The following is a 23,445-nucleotide window of genomic DNA, read 5'->3' on the forward strand; positions in this document are numbered from 1 at the left end:
CATCAATCATCGCACTTTCCGGCTTGTCTCCCGGGGACAGTCAAGCGGTGGTGGACTTTGCAGCATTGCTCGCTGACAAGACTGTCACGGCGAACGGCCGCCTATCTCGGTTCTTGGATGCGAGCGAGAGGGTCGCTGCCCTGGAGGCGGAAGGCAAGGAGATACCAACTCCCACCAAGGTCGGAAAGTCTTGGACGACCGAGGCTCGCGGTGACAATGAGAGGGCATTCAAAGAGGGAAGATCGCAATACATCGCCATCCGCCGCAATGCAAAGCGGGCCTCTGATGACTGAGTGATACAAGCGAGGCGGCTCAGCCTACGAGCGCGAAACAAGACGAGCAGATGGGGCGAGAAGAGGGACGCGAGATCCGAGATTCGCGTGACAGATCAGGCACGGCAACGGGCGTCAGTCAGATTGATCGGCGAGACGCTGAGGGGGAGCGGTAAATCAAGATGCAGATATCTATATCAAATTCCGAGCATGCATGTGTATGACCAATATATATCTCCTGTCTATCGATCTCGATCCTAGCGTAAAACAACAGTCTTTCAGTGTGGAATCTTCCCGCGAGTAAGTCTCATCGGAGCTGGCTCCGGAGGCTTCTTTCAGCTTGTCAGAACAGTCAGGGTATCTTGACTTGGATACTGCATGCCATCGCATCAGGCCGTCTCGAAAGTATGACTCCTGGGTCGAGCTTGTAGGCGGTAATGACGGCGGCGGACCACGCAAACGCTGTGAAGTGCAAAAAGAGGGGCACATAGCGAAAGGATCTCAGCGTGAAAAAGGATCGTGAGGGCAGTGGCGTGTCCAGTCGTCCCGACTGCCAGAGACCACATATCTTCCTTTCCCCCTCTAATTCTGCGATTTGATATTTGCCACTTACCTCTACTCTTCACATACTCTTACAGACTCATCTCTCATCATGCCTATCCAAGACGATACAATGAGTTGCAGGTGAAGGACCGAGCTCTCGATGATTTGCCGACCTGTGCAGGATGCGACGTACGATGAGCCTGTCGGTGGCGCCAGTGCTACAAGTAGCCTGGCCTTTCGTACCCGCCCCGACGCGCTCGTTCCCGAACCAAAGCCGGACCCAGTGAGATGACACTTACGATCCGCTCCAATTCGGACGCGCTCACACTCCCCATCGAATCCGATCAGTACGATCAGTCCAGGGCACTTGCCGCAGAAGACAGCCCGGAGGCTCGAGGAGCCGCCTACGTTGCGAGTGAGGCCGTGACCCTGGAAAACCGCAAGTTTCTTCACAAGTTTTCGGAGACCCTCTACAGTCACAGAAGGGTTTCGCACTACGGAGGGCAGAAGTTCGAAGCAGCGAGTGAGAAGGTGCTGACGCTGACTCTTAATCCCTCTGGCTTGCCAACTATGTCTCGCCTCCCCCGGCAGGCCGCTTACAACGAGTACCAGAGGATGTGTCAGAGGTATCGGCGAATCTGGCGAGCGTTCAAGGAGTCCGCGTCAGGCAAACCTCTTCCGCTGGGAGATGTGTCCACCGAGAGCACCAACAAAGATGGTACCGACTGAGCTGATCCATGCACGAGAAGGGGAGACTTTTGACGAGCAGCCTGTGCATGATCATTGATGTATGTCTGATGCCTATGCGTATCGTCGGATGTACACTATCACCTGAAGATGCCATAAACGAGAAGCCGGGCCCGGGGCTTGACACTCTCGGAAATTTCATTGCTGAAGCGGCGTCGATGGTAGCCTGTCATGTTCTGTCTCTGAGTCTTACTGGTATCGTCTGACACAGTGACATTTTGCCTCCATGATACGGATCATGCACAACCCTCAGCTCAGAATGATACCCCCAACACCTCCCGTTCGCGCCCCCCTCCCTTTCCCTCTGACCCCTCATTTCCATCCCCCACATCCCCCATTTCCCCATCCACCATCTCCCCTATACTCCCCTCCACCGCCCTAATAGCCCTCAACAACCTCATATTCTTCTTGACCTTACTCTCCTTCCTCTTCTCCTTCTTCCCAGGGCTTGTCGGACTGAGATCCTCGTCCTCGGCAGGTCGTTTCCGGATATTACTCCCGACCGTCGACGACGTCCGGTCGGTCGAGCCCGAGTTGGGCGATGAGGGGAGAACGATCAAGCTGCCGAGGTGTGTGATGGCGCTCTCGGCGGATTTCTTGTAGGTGGACGTGATGGTACCGATGAAGTCGGCGTGTCTGGTCGAGATGTAAGATGGAGTGCCGTATATGTCGAGAGGGAGGGAGAGGTGAGATAGCTCGCCGAGCGTGAAGGCTGCTATAGCGGCCAGAAGCTGAGCGACGGGCAACGCTACGGGGTCAGCTGATAACCACGGGCATGCCACGCTACGTTCAGGACAACTGACCTTCATTCCGCGTCGAGGCAGAGTATAGGCTCGAGCCGACGAGCTGGACATCTTGTAATCCCGCGAAAAGCTCATTCTCGAGGTACTGCTCGATGCTCCCAACAGCGGATCTGAAAGTATCAGCTAGACCCCTTCCTGATACATCAGGGGAGACATCATGTACGTACTGTATGTCATCGCTTGGCGAGTCCTCAAAGGAAGGCAGAATCACCGGGTCGAAATCACCATTCTTCCCGCCGGAAGCGCGCTTCACCCACGCGAGTATAGAGTCGGACAGAACGTTGAGAGACTCGATGCCGAGCTTGAACGCGGTCAGAGCGAGTTTCGCATCTGTGGTGTCAGCTGGCTCCCCTGCTCATACGGTGGCAAAGATAAGGCGAGAGTAGCTTACTGTGAGAGTTGTCGCGCAGCAGGATTGAAGACGAGTCGAGCTGTCGCTGCCAGAACGGCATGATCGCTGCAGCCGCATCTGGAAAGGATCAGCTTGACGCAAAGACTTGCGGGACACCTAGCTTACCACCCATTCGAAGTAAGAGCTGATCCCTCTTCATATCAGCCGGAACCACCCCACGAACAGCCTCGGCAAATCTCGTATCCAGATCTTCCACCTGAGAAAGGCACATGACTCTGATATGCTCGAATCGACGGAGATAGTCCGCCAAAGATAGCTAGACCAGTCAGCTCTTGACCTAGTCTGCGCACACAGCCACGCCAAAAAAGAGCTCACCCGTTCCGAGATCTCTTCCAGTGTCTCTTCTTGCCATGTCAAGAGAATTACGGGGGCGTTATACGCCGTACCTGACGCTTGTGCGAGGTCGAGGATAGCTCCGAGTCGGTCTTGAACGGCCGCCGAGTTTCTGTCGAGTCAGCTAAATTGAAAATCATGGCGAGGAGACAGCTCACGTTTCCCTCTCCTTGTTCAACGCGCTACTCATAGGCACCTCCACCAAGACCATTCCCACCCTCCCCAACTTCCTGCTTTCAAGCTCATCATACCGGCTCTTCACCTCCGTAGCGTAATTGACCCCTTCGCAGAACCACCAAGCCCCCCCATCAATCTTTGGCGTCACTTTATCGACGAGCCATTTGCTCGCTGCGGGCGGAGGGGGCGAGGCGGAGTCTGCCGAGGTGGAGAGGAGGACCTGGAATTTCGGGGTACTCGTATCCGGGGAGGAGGCGAGGATAGGGCTAATCTGCCGAGCGATGGTATGTATGAATGAAGCGGGAGAGTAGAAGTGCTCTTTGAGCCTCTCAGCCTATACGTCAGCTCTCGTCCGCATCTCGAGGCATCCGATATCTCACCTCATGCAAACTCATATCCACCTGCATCTCCTCCAACCTCTCACTCCCCGCCACCCCGACACTTTCTCCCCTGATCAAACTTCCCCCTCCCTCCTCCGCCCCACCCAAACCCATATCCCTCAACTTCTCCCATACGTCCCTTCTATCCCTGACGGCCGTCTCGCGCGTCTCTTCCCTCTCCTTCGTCCATTCCCGCCAGTGTTTCGCCGTCTGGCGTACTTTCCCCCTCTGATGGCTCTGGTGGATATACGCCTCTTTTGCTATCTCCTCTCCCACGTCCTGGAGCATGGTGTCGAGGATACCGGCAGACCAGTCCGAGATGGTTTGCCGGCGCGCAGCTTTCCGGGCGGTGTACTCTCTAGCAGCGATCTGAGATTTGACGGTACGGGTGAGGTCGGGCGTGATCTCGGCGATCAGGGAGAGGAGGAGTTCGTCAATGAGGGAAGAGGCTAAAGGGTGTATGGCGGCTCGCTGATTGGGCCGCGGGGCGTGGGACTCGGGGCTGAGGGGTGCGCGCGCGATGCTTCGGGTAAGGGAGCGGACCGAGGATTTGCGAGGTGAGGGAGCGGCGACACTGCTGGATAGTGGTGATTGGGCGACGGGAGATGGAGGAATGGCAACAGGTGTCGTAGGGAGTGGGGCAGCAGCTGGGGTCGACGGTCCTGCCACAGCAGGTGTCCCGAAGAATGACGGCCGGGCGAGGACTTCGGCCGGGCTGGCGGAAGCAGGTGGGCTTGGCGATTTGGACCGTTTGGACGGTCCAGCGACAGCCGGAGCACCGAAGGAGAAGGGCGCAGGTGCAGCAGGGGCTGCGGGCCCAGCCTCTGCCACAGGAACAGGATTGGGCGCTACCGGCGCAGGCGCGGCAAATGAGAAAGTGGTCCGCTTGGCCGGACGTGGAGCTTCCGGGACAGGAACGACCTCCGGAGCCGGAGCTGGCTTGGAGTCTGCGGGCTTACCGAACGTGAAAGCCGGCACGGACGAGGAAGTCGCCGGTCCCGCAGGCGGTAACGAGGGTGTCGAGATAGGTGGCGCCTGAGGTGGAACGTACTGCGAGACCGGCTTGGGTGGCCCATTCCCTCCAAAGGAGAATGAGAATGGCGCGGCTTGCGCTTGCGATGGGGCGGGTACCGCGGGAGGCTTGAGCGTAGCTGCCGGGATAGACGGCCGGAACGGCACGGGTATGGAGGATGGGCGGAAGCTCGAGGTTGGAGCCACGCGTATGGGTTGTGGAGTTCCTTCGGCCAGAACCCCAGCTTTGGCATTGATGATGTCCGAATAGGTAATATTTTGGCGCTTATCGGTGATGATCTTCCAGCGACGGGTGTATGGTGCGTCCTTGTTATCTGATCGATCAGCTTGGCACAATTGGGTAGAGCATGAACCAGCTCACCATCAAACGACGATCCGAGATTGATGAGGACGCCGAGAGGCTGGCCATCCTCGAAAAACACCTCCAGATCAAATCTCGCAGCAATCTCCAACGCCTCCGCCTCTGGCGTCTCTCCTGTCTGCTCCACATCGTCCCACGCACTTCCCTCCGTCTCCTTCTCCTCACACCCAAGTATCGTCGCCAGCGCGCTCGTCACGATCATCCTCTTCTCCACGATCTCCCCCTCCGCATTCCGCCGAATCGCTTCGGCCTTTACACGGGGGTATGACCGCTGCAGCGCCCGCAGAGCACTGCGCCTCATCTCGCGGAGCCGAACCTCGACGAGACAGCTGAGGAGGTACGGCGCGCTCGCCTGCTTCAATAGCTTGACAAAGGACGTGATGATATTTGCTCCGAGCTCGGCGTTTTGTTTTGAGCCTTCTTTTTGCGAGTCAAAGTTCCGTTGGGCGGCGCGCCGGATCTGCCATGCGAGCTGGACGTTGGGGTGGTCCAGGATGACCGAGGGGATCTCGGCGGTGGATATAGCGACGGCCTTTTGGGTGAGGTCGAAGATGAGCATGTAGGCGCGGAATTCGGGCTCGTTTGGGCATGGCATGTCGATACCTGATTCTTCCCGCCGGTCATTGTAGTGTTGGCGGAGACTGGTGAAGCCTGAGGTTGTTAGCTTTTGCCTGCCTTCGTCAAAGACGGAATTCCTCAACTCACATCGTCCCAGCTCGGCAGAATCAATGTGCATATCCGTATTCATGCCCGTCTCCTCCTGCAATTCCCGCAGACACAGGATGTGCCACCTCGCAATCCGCTCAAAGCTCTCGATCGCCTCCATCTGGCCCCAGCTCGACTGCATCGCAAACTCCTTCCTGATCGCCCGAGTGCGGTCGCGGATGAAGCCCGCCGTATAGCCAAGTGCGGTCCGCGGTGTGGGACGCGCCGGGGCGGGCATGGTAGGTTGTGAAGGGAGGATGGTGGAGAATAGGTAGTCGAGAGTTTTGATGAGGGTTGAGGGTGTACGCAGATCTGAGGGGAGCTTGGCGGCTTCGCCGTGTCCTGCACCTGCGTCCGACCGAGTATATGCTGCGACGGCTTTGAGGTGGTCTATCCGCCGCCGGTCGTCAGGTCGCTAGGCCGTCAGCTCTGTGACACCTCAGACTCAGCAGTTCTAGGACTTACCGCTTCTAAAGGGTGCACCTCGCCCGTAAACTCCCGGAACTCCGCCTCGTACTCTGAGCACATCTTCTCACATGTCCCTCTCATATCCACCGCCTCGCCTAGCTCGGTCTTTCCAGCTCGAATCAATCCTTGTTGTTCGAACCCCTTCCTCTCGCGAATTCTTGCTTCCTCTAACTTCACCGCCTGTCAGCTGTGCATCGTACGACGACTTCTTGATAGCAGCTCACCTCCTTGTGCCTATTCCCTACCAGCTGCTTGTTGAACCTCGCAGCCCGGGCGGCGAGCCTGTCGGCCTTCTTGGACTCATCCTCGCCGTCCGGATTGCCCGAGTCGAGGGCTCCGATAGCGACCATTTCGGTCGACGAAACGCTGATTCGAGTAGCCAGGCAGTTCGCAGCGATCAGCCTCTGCCACCTGCTCTCCTACTGGCAGACCGTGGCTGTATGTAATATAGTAAAGATATAGGTGGAAGGTGAAGCAATATAGCTTGCTGTTGCGGCGAGATGGGGGCACTGGAGTCACGTGATCATGAACAATGACATGGTCCGTGCGCACGTTACGTACTCTCTCGGCATCGACGATCGACTCATGAGATGAGCTGCCAACGATCGTCCGCTTTTTGCTCTTCGACTATATCCTCACTACCCCTGTACGCTCTACTGAGCCAGCTCCAAGCAAGATGGCGCAACCCAACGGAAAGCCCGCAAAAGTGGAAGAGGAACACGCCATCAACTGCCAGGATTTGGTGTATGCCTTCCAGGAGGGAGCGGAGTCAGCCTTGACCGGCGCGACATTGCAGCTGCCTCGAGGAGCCAGGTGTCTCCTCGTCGGTGCCAACGGAGGTGCGTCTTACCGCCAGAACTGAAGGAAGACGGTGACTGACTGATTCAGCTGGTAAATCCACTATGCTCCGCATTCTGGCTGGAAAGCGACTCACCAAGACTCGGTGCTGCCGAATTCTTGGGCAGGATGTGTTCATGAACCCTCCTGGAGTACGTATTTATCAGCTAGGCATGACGCGATGGAGAGTCCATAGCTGACTGTCTTAGGGCGTCATCTACCTCGGTACCGAGTGGTCCAACAATCCCGTCGTCCGAGGCGACATTGTCGTTTCTGAATTCCTTGACTCGGTCGGTGGATATCGGCACAAGGTCCGCCGAGACCGGCTCTTGTCCATCCTCGACGTCGACCTTGACTGGTCAGCTCATTTTCGCTTCACCTTTCGGTGTAAGAGCCGAGCTGATGACCAAGGCACATGCACCAGATCTCAGACGGAGAGCGGAGGAGAGTACAGCTCTGTATGGGTCTCATGACTGAATGGGACGTTTTGCTGCTTGACGAGGTGAGCTGACTCGTTTTCCCTGGGGCAGAATGCAGAGCTGATCTCTAGGTCACTGTCGATCTTGACGTTCTCGTCCGGTCTGATCTTCTCGCTTTCCTCGTCGAGGAGTCCGAGACCCGCGGCGCGACTATCGTCTGTACGTACACCAGAACAGCTGAGAGGAGCTCCTTGCCGGGACGCGACAGCTGACCTCATAGACGCAACGCACATCTTTGACGGCCTGACTGTCTTTCCCACGCACATCGCCCACCTCCAGCTCGGCGCCACACCCGACGACCTCGTCATGTGGGACACCAAGCGCCCGACCGAGGACCTCTTCAACCTCGCTTTGAACTGGATTAGGGTCGATCGGGATTTGAGGCGGGAGCAGGAGAAGGCTAGGGGAAGGGAGCGGGGGCCTAAGAACGATGTGAGTCTGCTTTACACGCGGTGAGGGAGCGACGACGGTGGCTGATGGGCAGTACTCGAACGCCAAGACCTTCTTTGAGAAGTACGACTATGCGCACTAGAGGGATCATCCGGAACATCGACATCTGGAAGAAGGAGAAGAAGCAAAATGGCTGGTCAACCCGGCAAAGACTGATACCCTGCACGAAAATACCCTAAACTCATCATCTATCACTGTAGCTAGTATTATACAATCAGCATCAACTGCACAGCATTGGCCAGAGGCCTACCTCTACAGCTGACATCATACTCACTGCTGTGTTGCCGCGCATCAAGGTTGGCGATATACACATGCTCACATCTTCACAACCTGTGAAATCATGATACCCCGAATACCCAGCACTCATTCACACTGTCACAGCAGGCCGCATGCCAGAGATTCACTCTCCCGCCACGACCCCGCTCAGGCTCGAGGTGGCTTGGGCATGCTCCAAAGCTGGTCTGCGGGCGCGGAAACCATGCTGAGCACCCCCCTGATACTCCTTGAGCATGTCCTCAGCACGAGACTGTGCGTTCCAGAATGTGCTCGACGCCATGAAACTGACGCGGGTCCCCTCGGGAACCTGACTCATCTGCTTCAGCTCCTCACGATGCACGCCTTCGAGGATGGATGGTGAGATCTCGTCGTAGATCAGACTGATGTTCTTGCGATTGTACTCTGCCTGACTTTCGGCTCCATCAGCTGAGTTCGGCGGTACGGTTACCAGCTGCGTCTGACCTTTGGCGGGAAGTACCACTGTGAATGTCGCGCCTGTGTCTCTGGAGAGGGTATCCACAATTGTCGATGACACGGCTGACGTGTGGTCGGCAGAGTCAAGGAGACCGATATAGTAATGCTTCGCGGAATGTCCCGGTAAGCTCTTCGGTGTGTCGCTTGGGCTAACTCGGTCGTTTCTGCGACTGTAGACCAGGGAGGTGAGATGATGTTGATCAGTGTCATTCGGCTCGGATGGATCCGCGCCTTGCGTCAATACGAGGAACTCCTCAGCAATGATGTGTTGGTCCATCTTTGACGCGAAAAATGGGTGATTCTCCGTGACGTGAGGACAGCCAGTGATGACTACGGTGCAGCGCCGCATCGACTTTGGCAACGCGGCTTCAAGTTGCTCTTGAGTGTCCCTTGCCCGGAAGGGATTGAAAACGCGACCTATGAGGCTATGTCGGCGCTTGACACAGAAATTGTAGCATTGGTTGGTGTGACGAGCGTCGATTGAGGGTTGGTGTGATGTGCGTGGGCTATGGTTCTGTGCGGTTCATACCAGATGATGGGACTGCCGCCTCCACGCATCGGTACCTCAACACGCTCTCCAGGGACATTGGAGAGGAGTATCAAGGTGTCGTTACGCGCACCGGCATCGACGGCGTCCCTTATGGCACCGCAGGTAGATCTGAGGCAGTTGCGTTTTGCTATCGACATGGTACGAGTCGCCAACCAAGCGATTCTGGTACGCAGTTCAGGAGGGAGTTCGGTCAAGTGTGAGCGGGTCTCGACGATAGGGGCAATCTGCTGTGTCAGTGATGCTCGAGCCGTTTCAACTGAGGCAGGGATGGAGTACAGGTCATGAGCTGTGATCACTGGCTAAACTCACAGAGGACGCAGATATTGTCAAGAGTGAAGAAGATCTGGAAACCTTGGGGTGAGCAGCAGTGGGGTTATAGGTAGAGTGGCAAATGGCAGAGGGACCATGCAGGGGGGCTTGGGACACTCCGAAAAGGCTCAGTGCGCAATGGCGTGCTATGTGCATCTCCTTTGTGGTCCGAGTCCATTGAAGTCTCGGTGAGACACGCTTGAGCGATGGACAAAGGGCATCGCCACGTCGTCAGCCTGCTCGCGCGAAGCGATTGCTAATAGTCGAGATCAAACAGGACACCAGCCTAGCTAGCTACGAGGCTCGTCTCGAGCTAGCTTCGAAGCATACTGCCAAGTGAAAGGGCGTTTTGTCATTTTCTCCGCGGTTAGCGGTGCAGCGCAGCAAGAATGCTGCACATCGTCACTGATTCCGGGGGCTTGCTGTATCGAGGCGGCTGTTGGCATTCACGAGCCTGAGCTGTCCAAGTGCCTAGGAGCATTCTGTTGGCGAGCCAATTTGGACGAAGTATAAGCTGAGCTGAGACATGCTGACATGGCTTGACATGGGTGGCAAAAGCAGATCTGTGTTTGGCGCCACTAACCCTGTAATCGGCTCAGGCACGGGGAATGACGACTCTTTCTCGTAATACCGGCTTCTTGTCTTGCTCTCGTCTCACGCCGTTGCCGCTCACCATAACGTAATAAGGGTTCCTGAAGATTTGGTCCATTCAGCAAGGTGTCTAAACACGACCATCCAGTAGAGCTCCCAGCGAGCCACGCGCAAAGCAGACGAGCAGACCAGATGCAGCAGGAGATTATAGGCGTTGTCTAGTATCTTTCTGCCGTCCAAAGTACCCCAAAATCGCTCGCAGTGACCCTTTTGTGACCTCGTTTCATCTCGCAGTAACCTCCAAAAACAAGGTTTACCTCGCGATCGACGGTGATCTGAGCGCTGACCACCGCCATCAGCTCGTTCGTCGCTGCTTCTCTCGAGCTGTTGTACATACACCAGCATCCCCCTCGCCCTGTGTGCATGTCTGGATAGAGTCAGTGGAGAAGCAGACGCTATACCGGTGGCCGACGATCAGTTTCTCGTGAGCGGGACCCTTTTACCCTGCATCTTTCCTGCATGCTGTGTGCGCTACACACACATTTTCGCCCGAGCTAACCTTTTAGATCAATCACACCTCTTCTGGACCACAACGTTTGTCGTCACTTGTCGCTCTTTACCTCTTACTGTACATCTCGCCTCTCGACCCTCACACAAGCGTTCACTACCATCCTCGCGAAGCGCATCAAACGAAGGACAAAGCGCAAGGAAGGATCGAGTAAGTTGATGCTCTTGGCAAGATTCGACCAGAATTCAGATCACCGAACCACACTGCACACCCCTTCAAGACGTATCCGAGACATAGGCTCGTCATCATCTCGTCCCACTGTCTCATCACCCTTACACTCTGTTTGCGACACACCGCCTCAGATCCTTTTTCGGCCAGTCAGCACATGAGAGGTCATTTTGCTGACTGATAGGTCTTCGCAGTGGACCTTCCCGTACCTTCCCCTCTCCGGCATGATCTGTGGTCCCCTTTGTTAGGAAAAGGATACATGCTAGGACGGCTGTAAGGTGGGAAAGGACGCACGTGAGTCGGACGCTCCATTATTCTCGACCCCTTTCACACTTTGCCTCCTGGCCGACGGGCGGAGTAGGCACTAGGCGAGGTCATGCGGTGTCTCTCCTTCGTTCCCCTTGTCGGCGAATACGTCGACTCCACGGCTGATCCTTTGTCGGAAGGATACTGAGCTGACCGGACCAGTCTATCCGATCAAAACCAGGCAACCCGCCTAGGCTCCAGCTCGGTCTGCATCGACATCATTCACGGAAGACTTGTTGGAATTAACACAAGCAGGGCATCTATCTATTGTGAGCCCACTCCTCGACTCTTTGGGATCACCAGCTGATCCACAGCAAGATGTCAGACTTCGAGCACCCTCTCGCCGAGTCGGCCTTTCCCCGCCCTACCTCCCTGTACCAGCCCGAACGCTTCACCCCTTCACTCCTCGACTCCTCCTCCTACTCTCCCTTCCCGAGTGTCGCTGGATCCCGGTCGGACCCATTCGGGCTGAATGCCTACCTCCTTCATCCAGGCGATCAACTATGGGCGTACATGGCTCCAGCCGGAGCTGAGCCCTTGAGCTCGGAGAAGGAGCTGTCCCCTCCACCGGCAAAGTCTAGGATGGGCGGTTTGAAGAAGATCAAGAGCTCGGCGGCGCTACGAAAAGGCAGTCCGCTCAGCCAGCCGTCTACTATGGCCGTACCAGAGAGGACGCTCGGACGAAAACGGAGTCAGTCGATGGACTCGACGTCCTCGGCTACTACGTCGGCGGCGGAGCGGGACGAGGTGGTTCAGGCGCAAAAGAGCGGGACGGCGGGGAAGAAGGGATTGAGCCGGTTATTCGGGCGGCGGAAGTCCGTTTCTGCTTTGCCAGTTATTGAGGGGTTGCCACTCCCGCCTGTCCCTCCTCTCCCCACTTTCAACGCATCCGGCAGCTCCTCCGATCTGTCCACACCGCCCCAGTCAAACCGGTCCAGCCTCATGATCTCGGACCGAGGCTCCACCGTATCGGCGAGCTCGAGCTCGGACGCTCTGCCTCTGAGGACACCCCAAGACTCCCCATCAGGCTCGCCATCGGACTTTGGGGACGCCCTAGCCAAGGCGGATGTGGAGGATGGGAGTTTGAAAAAGCGGGGATTGATGGGCTGGCTCGGTCGCCGGACGCTCAAAATGCCCTCTTCCGCGCCGAGTTCGACCGATTCATCCCCCTCCGTATCGCCAAATTCTAGCTCTACCAATCTCGCTCAGCCCACCCTCTCCGCCACCTCGGCGGACCCGCCCTCCCGTATCAATCCTACGCCCGAGCAACAACCCTACGCATGGGTCGGCGACCAGCTCCGACGCGCATCCTACCGCAAGCTCGCGCAGCTCCGTCGTCCCTCTCCCCATCCCCTCGCCCAACAGCTCCGGCGTCAGACAAGCCACCTCCCCAACGAGGTCGCTTCTTCGTTTGAAGTCGGCCAAATCATCTACCCGCGGTCTATCAATCCCCGCGATCCCTCTGCCGGCCTCACACCCGCCCAGCGAGGTCTATGGTGTCTCCTAGGCGTCAAGCTTGTTCTTGATGCTCTGGAGCGCGGCGCCCTTCCTTCCGGCGGGATGGGAAAGCGTCCCTCCCTCCCTCATACCCTCTCGGACCGCAAAGCCCGGGGCATGCGCGACTTTATCAATCGTCCTCCCTTCGAAGACCGGCATATCGTCTACTACCCCGACAACAACTGGTCGCCCGTCTCGATGGCGCGACCGGGCTTTGGGGTCTGGGACCTCGACTTTTCAAAGTACATCCTGGCGCTGGCGGACTCGGGGGAGATGGAACAGCCGGCATGGCCTGTTCTTCCCCGACCAAGCTTGTTGGGGATGGAGGGGCTGCGGTCGGACCCGGACGAGGTGGACGTCGCGGTGGTGGATCTCACGGAGGAGGTAGCTATGGGTGGAGTACCCAAAGCAGCCAGCTTTAACAGCGATTCCAGCGACGATACGGTCTCGACCATGATGATCAATACCCCGCCGGTCCTCGAGATGGGACATACCATCCCGGAGATCAAGATCGACTTTCACGCCGTCGACGTGGCGCCGCTGGTCTACCGGGAGCGGCAGGAGCAGGCCGAGTCGTCGTTCCGGCCCAGGAGCAAGGTGGTACAGGCGACATGGGAGGATAGTGATGAGGAGGAGGAAGACGACGAGGATGTACAGCCCCTCGCACAGGCCGTCCGGCCACCTCGGTCAGGCATGCAAGCCTCCACTTCGGACCCTACCGTCCAAAACACATCAAAAGGCCACACTCGCCAGTCATCACAGCCTACTCTACCCTCCCAACCTCCCGCTCCCGGTAAGCTCACCAAGCGCCGCTCTCAATTCGACATGGCAATGTATGACGAGAAGCGCCAATCGCGCGCGATGGATGAGGTGGCCAAGGCGAGGGAGAGGCGGCAGGCGTTGTCGTCGGGCGAGGTGGACAGGCGGGCGGAGGGCGAGAATAGGCGGAAAGAGGAGGCCAAGCGGCGCAGTGTGGCCGTGACCACCGCGCCGATCCGGTCGCAGTCTACGGGTGGAGCGACGGGGAAGAGGGCGTCCGTCCAGCTTCCACCAGGGGAGGAATCGCGACAGCGGACCAAGTCGTTTGTGCACACCACGACCGGCTCGCCAGTCGACCAGACTCGCCCGCAGTCTATGGCCCAGACAAAGCGGTATCACTCTTTCTACGAACTCCCTACCAATCCCTCCTCGTCCAATACCCGTGGCGCGTCTCACCCTTCCCCCGCCCAGTACTCTCAACACCCCGGGATGGTCCATTCGGCGAGTATGGGCTTCTCCCCGCAGATGATGTCGCCCAACATGGGGATGGGGATGTACTACCCCCAGCCAATCCCGCAAATGTACTTCCCCGCCCCTCCTATGGGGATGCCATACGGCTACGCCGCCCCGCCTCAACACCCCGGCATGGGCATGTCACCCTCGGCGTCGTTCGTACGCCCCTCTATGCCCGCGGCGGGCATGCCCAACTCCACCTCCCGCTCGTCCCTCTCCCTGTCTGAACAACAACAACAGCAACAGCGCAGACAGAGACAACGGTCCTCTTATGCCTAAATTTAACGCCAAAACGAAACCCATCACGATCATATCTCTTCTTTCCACCTTAACTAGCCGTTTCCTCTCCAATATGTAGCATAGACACATCACTTCCCGGACACTCAGTTAGCAGTACCTTTACATACATGGACTCTCTGCTTCTACATCTCCCGTAGCGTCCTCTCTCTGCTGTCGTACCTATAATCTGCTGGGGCTTTGTAGACATGTCATCCTCACTAGGCTCCGTCCATTGGCCGACACCTCCTTACTCTTTGCCACCAGTCGTGCCGCTCTAGCGAAGATCAAAATTGGGTTCTTCCTCATAGTACCTATCCATCAGCTCGATCCAGCGCGTCAAACTCACATTCTGCCCTCATACCACCCGATCCGATTCCCCCACGCATCCTTCTTCTTCTCTCTAAAGTTCGCAGGATTCGTATCCGGTACTTCCCCATCTGCCACCTCGTCGCTCCGCAGCTTCTCGGCCCACTTCGGCACCCACGCATTCCGCAGGTCATCCCAGGATACTTCGCCCGCATACTGGCCAGACGAGTCGGCCGTGGCGAGTCTTTCTTGGGTCTGGACGAGCTCGAGGGCGGAGCGCGTGAGTCGGTGGCCGCGGTATTCGAAGATGGATTTCTGGGAGGATGAGGTGGATGTAGAGGAGGGGGTGGGGGAGGGTGCGCGGCGAGTAGGGTAAGGGGAGGGATGGGAGACGGGGGGAAGGGGGCCGGTACCGTATGTCTGTTGTAGGGTTTGGGCGTTATGGGGCGTGTGAGTGGCCGGGGAGGAGGAGCCGGAGGACGAAGCTGGGGGAGAGGGAGTAGGGGTAGATAGTGTGGGAGGGAGAGGAGCGGTGCTGAATTCGAAGGGGTTGGCAGTATGAGCTCCGATACGGCTTTCCAGCTTGATGATGAGCTGATATCATTCTTCCAGAATGAGTCGCATAGCTCACCTGTTTGACAAACCGCCGAATAGCGTCCAATGCATCTCTGCCCAGATCATTATCTACCGCTCCAGCCGGCGGAGCCAATGCCACCTCAATCATGACTTCCAGTCTTCTTCGAAATCTTATCTGTCAGCTAAAGAGCTCGCCTGGCGGATTCATGTATCCCTCAGCTCACTCGACTAGTCCGACCTGAGCAGCCACAGCATCGTCTAGCAAATTCCGGATGTCCGCGCCGTACGCTGGATCAATGACTTCGGATTGCCAGATGATGCACTCGACGAGACCGATATCGATGAGATAGTCTGGACCTGATTACTGTTAGCTAGACCGCGTGGTGCTGTCGCGCACTGATGGGCAAACGGCAGCTTACCTTCTTGTAGGACCTGAACGACGGTGAGGAGCCCGTGGATGTCGTGTTGATTATCTGGGGTGACCTGATCGAGGGCGTTGATGATCTCGTTATAGACCTGAGTGAGGGTTCCTGCTTCGTCAGACACACTCTCCTACATAAACTAGAAGCGAATACGTACGAAACATCGGCAATTGTTTATCCTCCGCCCAGGGCCGCATCGCGAACAGCTCATCCCTCTGGGCGTCTAGCAGGCTGACGCAGCGGTCCGCCAGCTTCTTCCTGCGAGGGAGGAGCGACCGCTGCTGTGCGAGATGCTCCGCCGAAGCTGCTTTTATCAGCTCAGATCATCTGATAGAAAGAGAGCGGGCACTCACCGAGAGCAGCGGAACAGCACTGGAAGGCAAGACTCCACTCATCCCCGGCTGAAGGCTGCGATGCCGCATATTTCGGCGGGATGAAGCTAGCCTGCGCGGGCGATGGGACGGCTTGGGTGTGGTAGGACGAAGAAGCGCCTTGATGGGTTGAAGGACCAGTATGACCTTGAGGAGGGTACACCTGGGACTGAGAAGGATAATACGGGTCAATCCTGCTCACGTTTCCAGCCTCGATCGCCTGGATGGCAGGATGCAAGGCGTCTGCGAACGCGCCCCTCGACTTTGGTTTCTTCAGCTTGTCTTTGCTCTTCCCCTTGCTTTTGCTGTCTTTGCGAGATCTGGCCTGGTCCGCTGGGTCAGAGGTATGTGATGCGAGCGAACGCGCGAGCTGCGCGGTGAGTTGTGTGAGGTCCTCGGTAGAGTAGGTGGATGACCGGTCAAAATCGGAGAACGCGCCCGGGGAAAGGGGTTGAGGGTGGCGACTGGGTTTGGAGCGGGAGGGGAGGGTAGATTTGAAAAGAGATTTGAGTATGCTTGGCATGGTCACAATGGCATGGCGAAACTTCGAGAGTACATGCGCTTGGTCGAGGTTAGATCCCTGGTTATCAGCCATCTCCTCGTTTCTGTTGACAATCTCGAGAGGAAAGGAGGAGAATGGAACATACTTGAGTATGCTTGGCATGGTCACAATGGCATATCAAAACTTCGAGAGTACATGCGCTTGGTCGAGGTCAAATCCCTAGATATCAGCCATCTCCTCGTTTCTGTTGACAATACCGAGAGGAAAGGAGGAGAATGGAATATACTGGCAATTCCAAGACGATCAAGGAGTCTGCCTCAAAGGATGGACCTAGCACCAGTGCCAGATGCCACTGTCCCCCAATTTCCCTCTCTCCTGATGATCCCCGTACCAGCTTATACCGACCAAATGTCCCTTGCGCTCCGGCCTCTTTCCCGCCGTCAACAATCGCCCACTTTCCGCCCACGCTCGCCCGAGCGGACTGTCCGGCCCATAGCCCCACACCATCCCTTCCTTCAAGCCCATCTTCGCCCCGCACTCATCCAGCGCTTCCAGCAGAGTCGGCAAACGCTCAGCGTCCAGGTTATGCGTATAGGTGATTGCGATACCAGTTCCAAGAGGGGTCTCGTGCGACCCGGTGAAGAGGACGATGCACTCTTCCTGGTCCGGCTGAGTGGCCGGGATACGGAGACCACACGGCTCATCAGCCTCGGAGTATGGCCAATCGGCCGGACGGTCATCCATAGCCATGGCGGGAACGTAGGCCATAGTTCCTGTCGACGCTGGATCGGTGGACCAGACCGGCACGTCCGACGACTTGTGATCGGCCGCCGTGCGTTTCCGTGCCGCCGCCGAGAGCTCCTTGGCCACCGCACCGAGGTCCTGGCGGTATATCCAACCTCTGGACGAGCTGGTCCCCTTCGGCGGGGCCATTTTCCAAGAAATCTGTTGGCTGTCCTCGTCGGCTACAATCCAGCCTGGACGGTCCACGCCGATGGTCGATCGCGAATAGAAGGTGCTGCCCACGTCACTGAAGAGGATGGAGGCTACGGCGGGCGGGAGCGAGGCCTGGACGTCCGCCGGTAGGGGTGCGGGGGCTTCTCCCCATTGGGCTGTAGGGAATGGAGGGAGGGTGGAGGGGAGGGAGATGTAGTAGTGGAGGAGGGAGAGCATGCGTGTGGCAAACCCGTTCCGGTGGTGTTTCTCGGGAGTGCAAACGCTCGCGATCCCGTACGAGATGACCTCCTGGACCTCGGCAGAGCCGGGCGCCAGTAGATGACTTTTCCGCCGGTACCTTCTTGTGTCAGTTGCATTCTTGTCGTGCTCACTAATGATCGACGAGACTCACGTCTGACAGCCAGAGTAGACCTCTCCGTCCAGGTCATCCCGTCTAACAAGGACCCAGCTCTTACATGCTCCATCTTGGTGCGATTCCCCAGTTTTCGACTTGATCTGGCTCGCTCGGAAGGCCTGCCTATGGGTCAGCTTCGCACTCCATTCAATTACTAAATGGGATACTTGCCTCCCATTCTTTCCCTCGGGCCCAGGGTACGAAAGTCGCTCGCCAATAAGCCTCCTCTTGGTCGGGGGAGGCGAGACGGAGGGTGAACTCGGACAGATCGGCTTTGGCGGACATGGTATGATGCGGTGATGGTGGGAATCTTGGAGGGTGCAGCTCGTATCCTCTGTTGTCCGGTCCAGTCACTGGCTCTTGCGCTGGAGTCAGAATATGCACAGATGGCTCACAAGTACAAGCCCAAACTCACTAGAATTTGCGACCTCGGTGCTAGCCAATTCTCGGATCCGTCGGAGTAAGCGCCGCTTATGAGCGTGGCATGTGGCATGTTACAGTCTTGGTCGACCTTTCTTCGTTATTCGAGGTTGCTGCCTGACTTCCTTAGAGGTGAATCTTGCAGGCGGGATCCTCGGCGCACATCAGAGCCAATGCCATAGTATGATTAGTGGAGCGGAAAGGAATTATAACCTTTCGTGACAATCGTACGCGTCCCAGCACAAGCTGCCAGGTCCATCCCAAATGCACCGAGACTGGAACCTAACACCAGGTCCACATCGCACTGTCTGCCAGCTCCCCTCGACTCTCTGGTGTGCCATACCATGCCACGCCAAGCAGATGCCCCATCGTTTCATCCCTCCTACCCGCCTTGACCTTCCTCCCACTCAAGCTCATCCACGCCTTGCCCAGCTCGCTTGCTTGCTCTAGGCCCCATATCCAACCTTCCTTCAGCCCCATCCGCGAGCCTACCTCGTCCAGCGCCTCGTTTAGGAGCGGCAGTTGGTCCGCATCGAGATTGTGGACGTAAGTAACCAGCATGGCGTCCCCGATGAGCGCTTGGCCGGCCGTAAAGAGCACGATCGCTTCCTCTTGATCCGCCTTGATGGCCGGAAGACGCACTCCGCATATTTCCGCCTCGAGGACGGAGGTGGGGTTGGAGCGCCACCACACCGCTGTGGTAGGGACGAAGGCTAGCGTTCCGTCCGATGCCGGATCGGGTGCCCAGACCGAGGTGGTAGAGTCCGGATGAGCGCTCTCCATCCGCTTTCGAGCGCCTCTGGAGAGCTCCCCGGATACAGCTGATAGATCTCGAAGGTAGATCCAATCCCATTGGTGCTCGGTGGGTCCCGGTCGGTGCTTGAGCTCCCAGGTTACCTGGTGACAGCTTTCTTCCTCAACGATATAGCCCGTCCAATCGAGACCGATCGTTGCTCGTTCATAGAAAGTGGAGCCCACATCGCTGAATAGCACCGAGGCGATGCCGGGCGGGAACTGGGCGTGGTCTGCTGCCGAGAGAAGGGGAGGAGGTGGTCCCCAGCGGTGGGTGGGGAATGGAGGAAGGGAGACCGGATCGCCGAGCAGATAGTGTAGCAGAGAAAGGAGGTGGCTTGCATAGCCTTGGCCTGACAGATCAGCTCGGAGACGTTGTGCGTGTGCGGGCCTGGAGTACATACGTTGAAGGGGTTCAGGCGTCACAACGGACGCGACAGCGTACGAGAATGTGTCTCTCACTTCATTCGAGCCGTTCTCCCTTTGAAAAGCTTTCCGTCTAAAACTGTCCTTTCAGCGTGTGGCTTCGAGAATCGCAATTGAGCAAACAGATACGCACGTCTCACACCCGGAGTAGATCGGCCCCTCCACGGCGTCTCGTCTGACGAGCACCCAACATCGGAAGCCCCCTTCGCGGCCCCAATCGCCCTCCGATTTACACTTTTCTTGGTCCACCTTGAATGTCTAGCGCCTCGTCAGCTTCATACAGGAACTGAGGGGAGCAGTGATGACCTACTGCCCAATCCTTTCCTCTCCCCCAATGGACGTAAGACGCCCGCCAGTGCTCGATCTCTTGTGCGACGTTCGCAAGGCGAATGGTGTATGATGAGAGATCAACCCGCTGAGGGCGATCAGGCGTCACCGTGAACATTGGTGATGGTGGGAGGGCCATATCAATAGCCTATTATAGCTGTCAGATCGAGTATAGTCAGAACTATCAGGTAGTGAGTGGTAAAGAGGATGAGACGAAAATCTTTCGGTAATAATAGGCGAATCTCAACTCGACACACAAGGTGTGTGTATCGACGATCCGCCCCTGAATATGGATAGACGTCGGTACTGAGCGTGCTCGCGCTCTGTGTCAGTGAAAGCCGAGGTTACGCTATCAGGGTCCAACCACGATAGATATGTACAGAGTCTGGATGTCGAAAGACACGGATGGAAAAACGGCATCCCCGTCAAGCTGTCCCGGAACGCAAATCTCGCTACCCTCATGATCACGCGCACGTCCACAACTGGCTGTCAACGACACGCCCTTTCTCTTCGTGCCCACCATACCATGCCACCGCCAGTTGGTTTTCGGCGTCTCCTCTCCTCGCTATACTCGCTTCCCGCCCAGGCTGGCTGAGCCAAGCTTTCGACAGCGCGCTATCCTCCGCCAGCCCCCATAGCAGTCCCTCCTTGGTTCCGGCCGCGACACTGGCTTCATCAAGCGCCTCGAGCAGGGTGGGTAGCCGGTCCGCCTCGAGGTTGTGTACGTAGAGGACAAGCAGACCGGGGAGGAGAGAAAGTGCGTTGCTGAAGAGGACGATAGCTTCGCCTTGACCGGCTTTGATGGGTGGCAAGCGAATTCCGACCGCTTCGTGATCGTACACCTCGTTCCAGTCCTGAGAGCGGGGACGCAAGACTCTTGTTGGGATATAGCTGAGGACGCCTTTCGAGCTGGGGTCGATGCTCCAGCTTGTGCCCTGCTGGGAGGAGAGCTCTGCCCGCTTGACCTCCGACAGCTCAGCACCGATGGCTGGCAGGTCACTACTGTATATCCAGCTCCGCTTGGGCGGCGGCTCCGAAGACGTAGGGGCGCGTAATGACCACTTGATCTGCATCAAGTGCTCCTCCTGGATGATGTACCCCGCCTTCTCGTAGAAGTTCCCGACGATCGACCAGAGAGCGCTAGCCAGAGAGGGAGGGATGTCTGCTCGATCCCGTTCCGAGAGAGGGGGAGGAGGAGGACCCCACTCAGCCTCAGGGAACGGTGGGAGAGCTTCGGGAGGGGCGAGCTCATAATGAAGAAGCTTCAAGAGGTGACGCGCGAAACCTCTCCCTAGTGAGTCAGCTGAGCAGTAGGAAGCCAGGCTTGAGGGAGTCTCACGGAGCTTGGATTTGGGGGTGACAACAGCTGTGACGTTGTAAATATACTTGTCCCGAATCTCCGTCGACGAGGTCTCCTTGAGTAGGGCCGTGCGTCTGTACCTGACGAGATCAGTCCTACCGTTCTTGGCAGAGAGGAGCATCAACGTACACGCGAGCTCCCGAACATATCTCGCCATCGTAGTCACTTCTCAACACGAGCACCCAGTGTTTCGTTCCTCCGTCTTCCGTCCACTGTCCCTGATTCAAGGTCTTCTCGAAAAACTCGTTGTAGTCCTTCCAGTCAGCATTACACAGCAACTGTGGGATAGATGTTATACCTTCCATGACTTTCCTTTGCTCCAGACGTCAAAGGTCGCGCGCAGGTACTGCTGCTCCTGTTCAGAAGAAGCCAATCGGATGGTATAGTTGGACAGATCCGTTTGGTCTGACATCATTGGAGCTCGATGCTGGTTGAATGCACTGGGGTATTCAGAGGGTACAGAGGCAGGTCTCCGCTGAAAGACAAGGCGGGGGGGAAAGACTGCGAGGTGATGGTACAATGGAATTGTTGGGTCATGGTTATTGAGCGGGTGCACGCTGACTCAGCGGTGAGTGAGGAATGAGGAGCACATGGATTTTCGGATATAGGCGATTCTCCGGCCCATTCCGGCCCGGGACCTGATGCATGGCCGATGCATGAGGCTTTCGATAAGGAGAGCAGTTGAGACTGAACAGTGGATTGGAGGGCGGCAATGTCCGGCCGTTCAGTCGTGCATCACTCCTTGGTCAACACCAACTGAACATCTGGGTGTCTGCGAGTACCGCCTGCTCCTCCGGCTTCCCGCCGTACCACGCGACCCCAAGCAAATGCCCATCCTTCTCCGGCCTCGTGCGCGCCACCGCCCCTCTCCCCTCCTGCCTAACCCACGCCCTTCCCAGCTCACTCTCCGGGTGTATGCCCCAAACCATCCCTTCATCCAGCCCAGCCATAGCTCCCGCCTCGTCCAGCGCGTCGAGCAGCGCTGGGAGCTGCTCCGGGTGCAGATTATGGACGTATGTGACGAGTAGACCGCGACTGATCTTGCCCATGGAGTTGGCAAAGAGGACGATGGTGTCTCTTCTGTCCGGCTTGAGAGAAGAGAGCCGGATACGGCATGGTTCCGTGTCAAAGACGTGGGCAAAGTCCTTGGCACGAGGTCGGAGCACGCGAGAGGGGATGTAGGCGAGAATTCCCGGCGATAGTGGGTCTGCGCACCAGCTTGAGCCCGGCTAGGCTGAGATCTCCTCTCGCTTGGCTGTGGAGAGCTCTTGAGCGACAGTGGGTAGATCTTTGGTGAACAGCCAGCTCCGAGCCGGAGGTTGGGAAGGCGCGGAGGTCAGAGGTGCCAGTTTACAGGTGATAAGTTGACAGTGGTCCTCCATGTTCACCACCCAGCCTGGTCGGTCGAGACCGATCGTGCAGCGCTTATAGAACTGATGTCCGACGTCCGAGTAGAGCACGCTTGCGAGAGCGATGGGGATTTGAGCGCGGTCTTTGTCGGAAAGAGGGGGAGGAGGTGTGCCCCAGCTCGATGGGAAGGGAGGGATAGTCGATGGCGAGGCGAGGTGGTAGTGAAGAAGTTGGAGTAGGCGAGTAGCAAAGCCCTTGTCTGGTCGTCAGTATTGTCGCACACGCATCGTAGGACAAGACATACGGCGATGCTCGATTGGGGTGACCACGGATGCGATGCTGTACGTCACAACATCGCTCATTTCGCCGTCGTGATGCTTCAACAGAGTCTTGCGTCGCCAGCTGTTCCTCCTCAGCAAGATATTGTTATGACACAAAGTAATGACTCACGTCTCACAGCCCGAGTAGATGGCTCCATCATATTCGTCTTTCTTGACCAAAACCCAGCACTGATTTCCACCGTCCTCCATCCATGCTCCGGACATGCGGCATCGTTTCCCCTCCTCGACGTAAGCCTAGGGTCAGCTGATTCCGCCGGCCCTCTCTTCACAAGTTGGCTCACCTCCCACTCGTGACCCTTTCCCCAGTGCCCAAAGGAGGCTCGCATATGTTCTTGTTCCTGCTCCGTCAATGCGAGACGGATAGTAAACATCGACAGATCAGCCGGCATAATGATAATTTGTGATGTGGTAAAGGTAGGATGATGTACAAGTGAAGAATCAGCGTGAAGTGTCGATGTTGAGTGAAGGACACCATCGGATTAGAGTTTCAAAGGCAGTCCGCACTGAGTGGGCGTCCTTTTTCCGGCTTCTCCGATAGCCTCAGATCTGGGATTTGCAGCGTGAGTACGGATAAGTGGGGGTGCCATTTGATCGGCGGAGATACTGTTCAAG

The 23,445-nt window shown here is 57.2% G+C and overlaps 8 protein-coding genes across 8 annotated transcripts; 2 read left to right on the top strand and 6 right to left on the bottom strand.

Moving 5' to 3' along the window:
- Nucleotides 1-1,816: 1,816 nt before the first annotated feature.
- On the bottom strand, nucleotides 1,817-6,583 carry MKK02DRAFT_43196 (SAC3/GANP/Nin1/mts3/eIF-3 p25 family-domain-containing protein; the record flags this gene model as incomplete). The annotated part of the gene is made up of 12 exons (XM_053092314.1): nucleotides 1,817-2,310; nucleotides 2,366-2,475; nucleotides 2,533-2,695; nucleotides 2,757-2,834; nucleotides 2,883-3,033; nucleotides 3,093-3,222; nucleotides 3,269-3,621; nucleotides 3,668-5,013; nucleotides 5,061-5,711; nucleotides 5,766-6,180; nucleotides 6,231-6,404; nucleotides 6,458-6,583. 12 exons carry the CDS (start codon nucleotides 6,581-6,583, stop codon nucleotides 1,817-1,819), a joined length of 4,191 nt encoding a protein of 1,396 aa, XP_052947050.1.
- A 326-nt stretch (nucleotides 6,584-6,909) lies between these two features.
- On the top strand, nucleotides 6,910-8,005 carry MKK02DRAFT_23686 (P-loop containing nucleoside triphosphate hydrolase protein; the record flags this gene model as incomplete). Its single annotated transcript, XM_053086767.1, has 6 exons — nucleotides 6,910-7,072; nucleotides 7,122-7,222; nucleotides 7,280-7,428; nucleotides 7,482-7,572; nucleotides 7,621-7,708; nucleotides 7,770-8,005. 6 exons carry the CDS (start codon nucleotides 6,910-6,912, stop codon nucleotides 8,003-8,005), a joined length of 828 nt encoding a protein of 275 aa, XP_052947051.1.
- A 394-nt stretch (nucleotides 8,006-8,399) lies between these two features.
- On the bottom strand, nucleotides 8,400-9,026 carry MKK02DRAFT_43198 (uncharacterized protein; the record flags this gene model as incomplete). Its single annotated transcript, XM_053092315.1, has 1 exon — nucleotides 8,400-9,026. The coding sequence occupies one exon, from the start codon at nucleotides 9,024-9,026 to the stop codon at nucleotides 8,400-8,402; it is 627 nt and encodes a 208-aa protein (XP_052947052.1).
- A 2,533-nt stretch (nucleotides 9,027-11,559) lies between these two features.
- MKK02DRAFT_43199 (uncharacterized protein) lies at nucleotides 11,560-14,289 on the top strand (the record flags this gene model as incomplete). Its single annotated transcript, XM_053092316.1, has 1 exon — nucleotides 11,560-14,289. One exon carries the CDS (start codon nucleotides 11,560-11,562, stop codon nucleotides 14,287-14,289), a length of 2,730 nt encoding a protein of 909 aa, XP_052947053.1.
- Nucleotides 14,290-14,563: 274 nt separating this feature from the next.
- Nucleotides 14,564-18,102, bottom strand: MKK02DRAFT_43200 (uncharacterized protein; the record flags this gene model as incomplete). Its single annotated transcript, XM_053092317.1, has 10 exons — nucleotides 14,564-14,600; nucleotides 14,636-15,189; nucleotides 15,227-15,341; nucleotides 15,396-15,528; nucleotides 15,591-15,701; nucleotides 15,751-15,897; nucleotides 15,947-16,544; nucleotides 16,872-17,760; nucleotides 17,815-17,936; nucleotides 18,019-18,102. 10 exons carry the CDS (start codon nucleotides 18,100-18,102, stop codon nucleotides 14,564-14,566), a joined length of 2,790 nt encoding a protein of 929 aa, XP_052947054.1.
- A 417-nt stretch (nucleotides 18,103-18,519) lies between these two features.
- MKK02DRAFT_23838 (uncharacterized protein) lies at nucleotides 18,520-19,900 on the bottom strand (the record flags this gene model as incomplete). The annotated part of the gene is made up of 4 exons (XM_053086793.1): nucleotides 18,520-19,382; nucleotides 19,434-19,534; nucleotides 19,589-19,694; nucleotides 19,762-19,900. 4 exons carry the CDS (start codon nucleotides 19,898-19,900, stop codon nucleotides 18,520-18,522), a joined length of 1,209 nt encoding a protein of 402 aa, XP_052947055.1.
- Nucleotides 19,901-20,246: 346 nt separating this feature from the next.
- Nucleotides 20,247-21,554, bottom strand: MKK02DRAFT_43202 (uncharacterized protein; the record flags this gene model as incomplete). The annotated part of the gene is made up of 4 exons (XM_053092318.1): nucleotides 20,247-21,073; nucleotides 21,122-21,222; nucleotides 21,272-21,396; nucleotides 21,441-21,554. 4 exons carry the CDS (start codon nucleotides 21,552-21,554, stop codon nucleotides 20,247-20,249), a joined length of 1,167 nt encoding a protein of 388 aa, XP_052947056.1.
- Nucleotides 21,555-21,888: 334 nt separating this feature from the next.
- On the bottom strand, nucleotides 21,889-23,222 carry MKK02DRAFT_43203 (uncharacterized protein; the record flags this gene model as incomplete). Its single annotated transcript, XM_053092319.1, has 5 exons — nucleotides 21,889-22,349; nucleotides 22,497-22,751; nucleotides 22,797-22,894; nucleotides 22,943-23,067; nucleotides 23,115-23,222. 5 exons carry the CDS (start codon nucleotides 23,220-23,222, stop codon nucleotides 21,889-21,891), a joined length of 1,047 nt encoding a protein of 348 aa, XP_052947057.1.
- Nucleotides 23,223-23,445: the final 223 nt, after the last annotated feature.

Source organism: Dioszegia hungarica (assembly GCF_025882075.1).
Source record: "Dioszegia hungarica strain PDD-24b-2 chromosome Unknown MKK02contig_7, whole genome shotgun sequence".
NCBI classification, from domain to species: Eukaryota; Fungi; Basidiomycota; class Tremellomycetes; order Tremellales; family Bulleribasidiaceae; genus Dioszegia; species Dioszegia hungarica.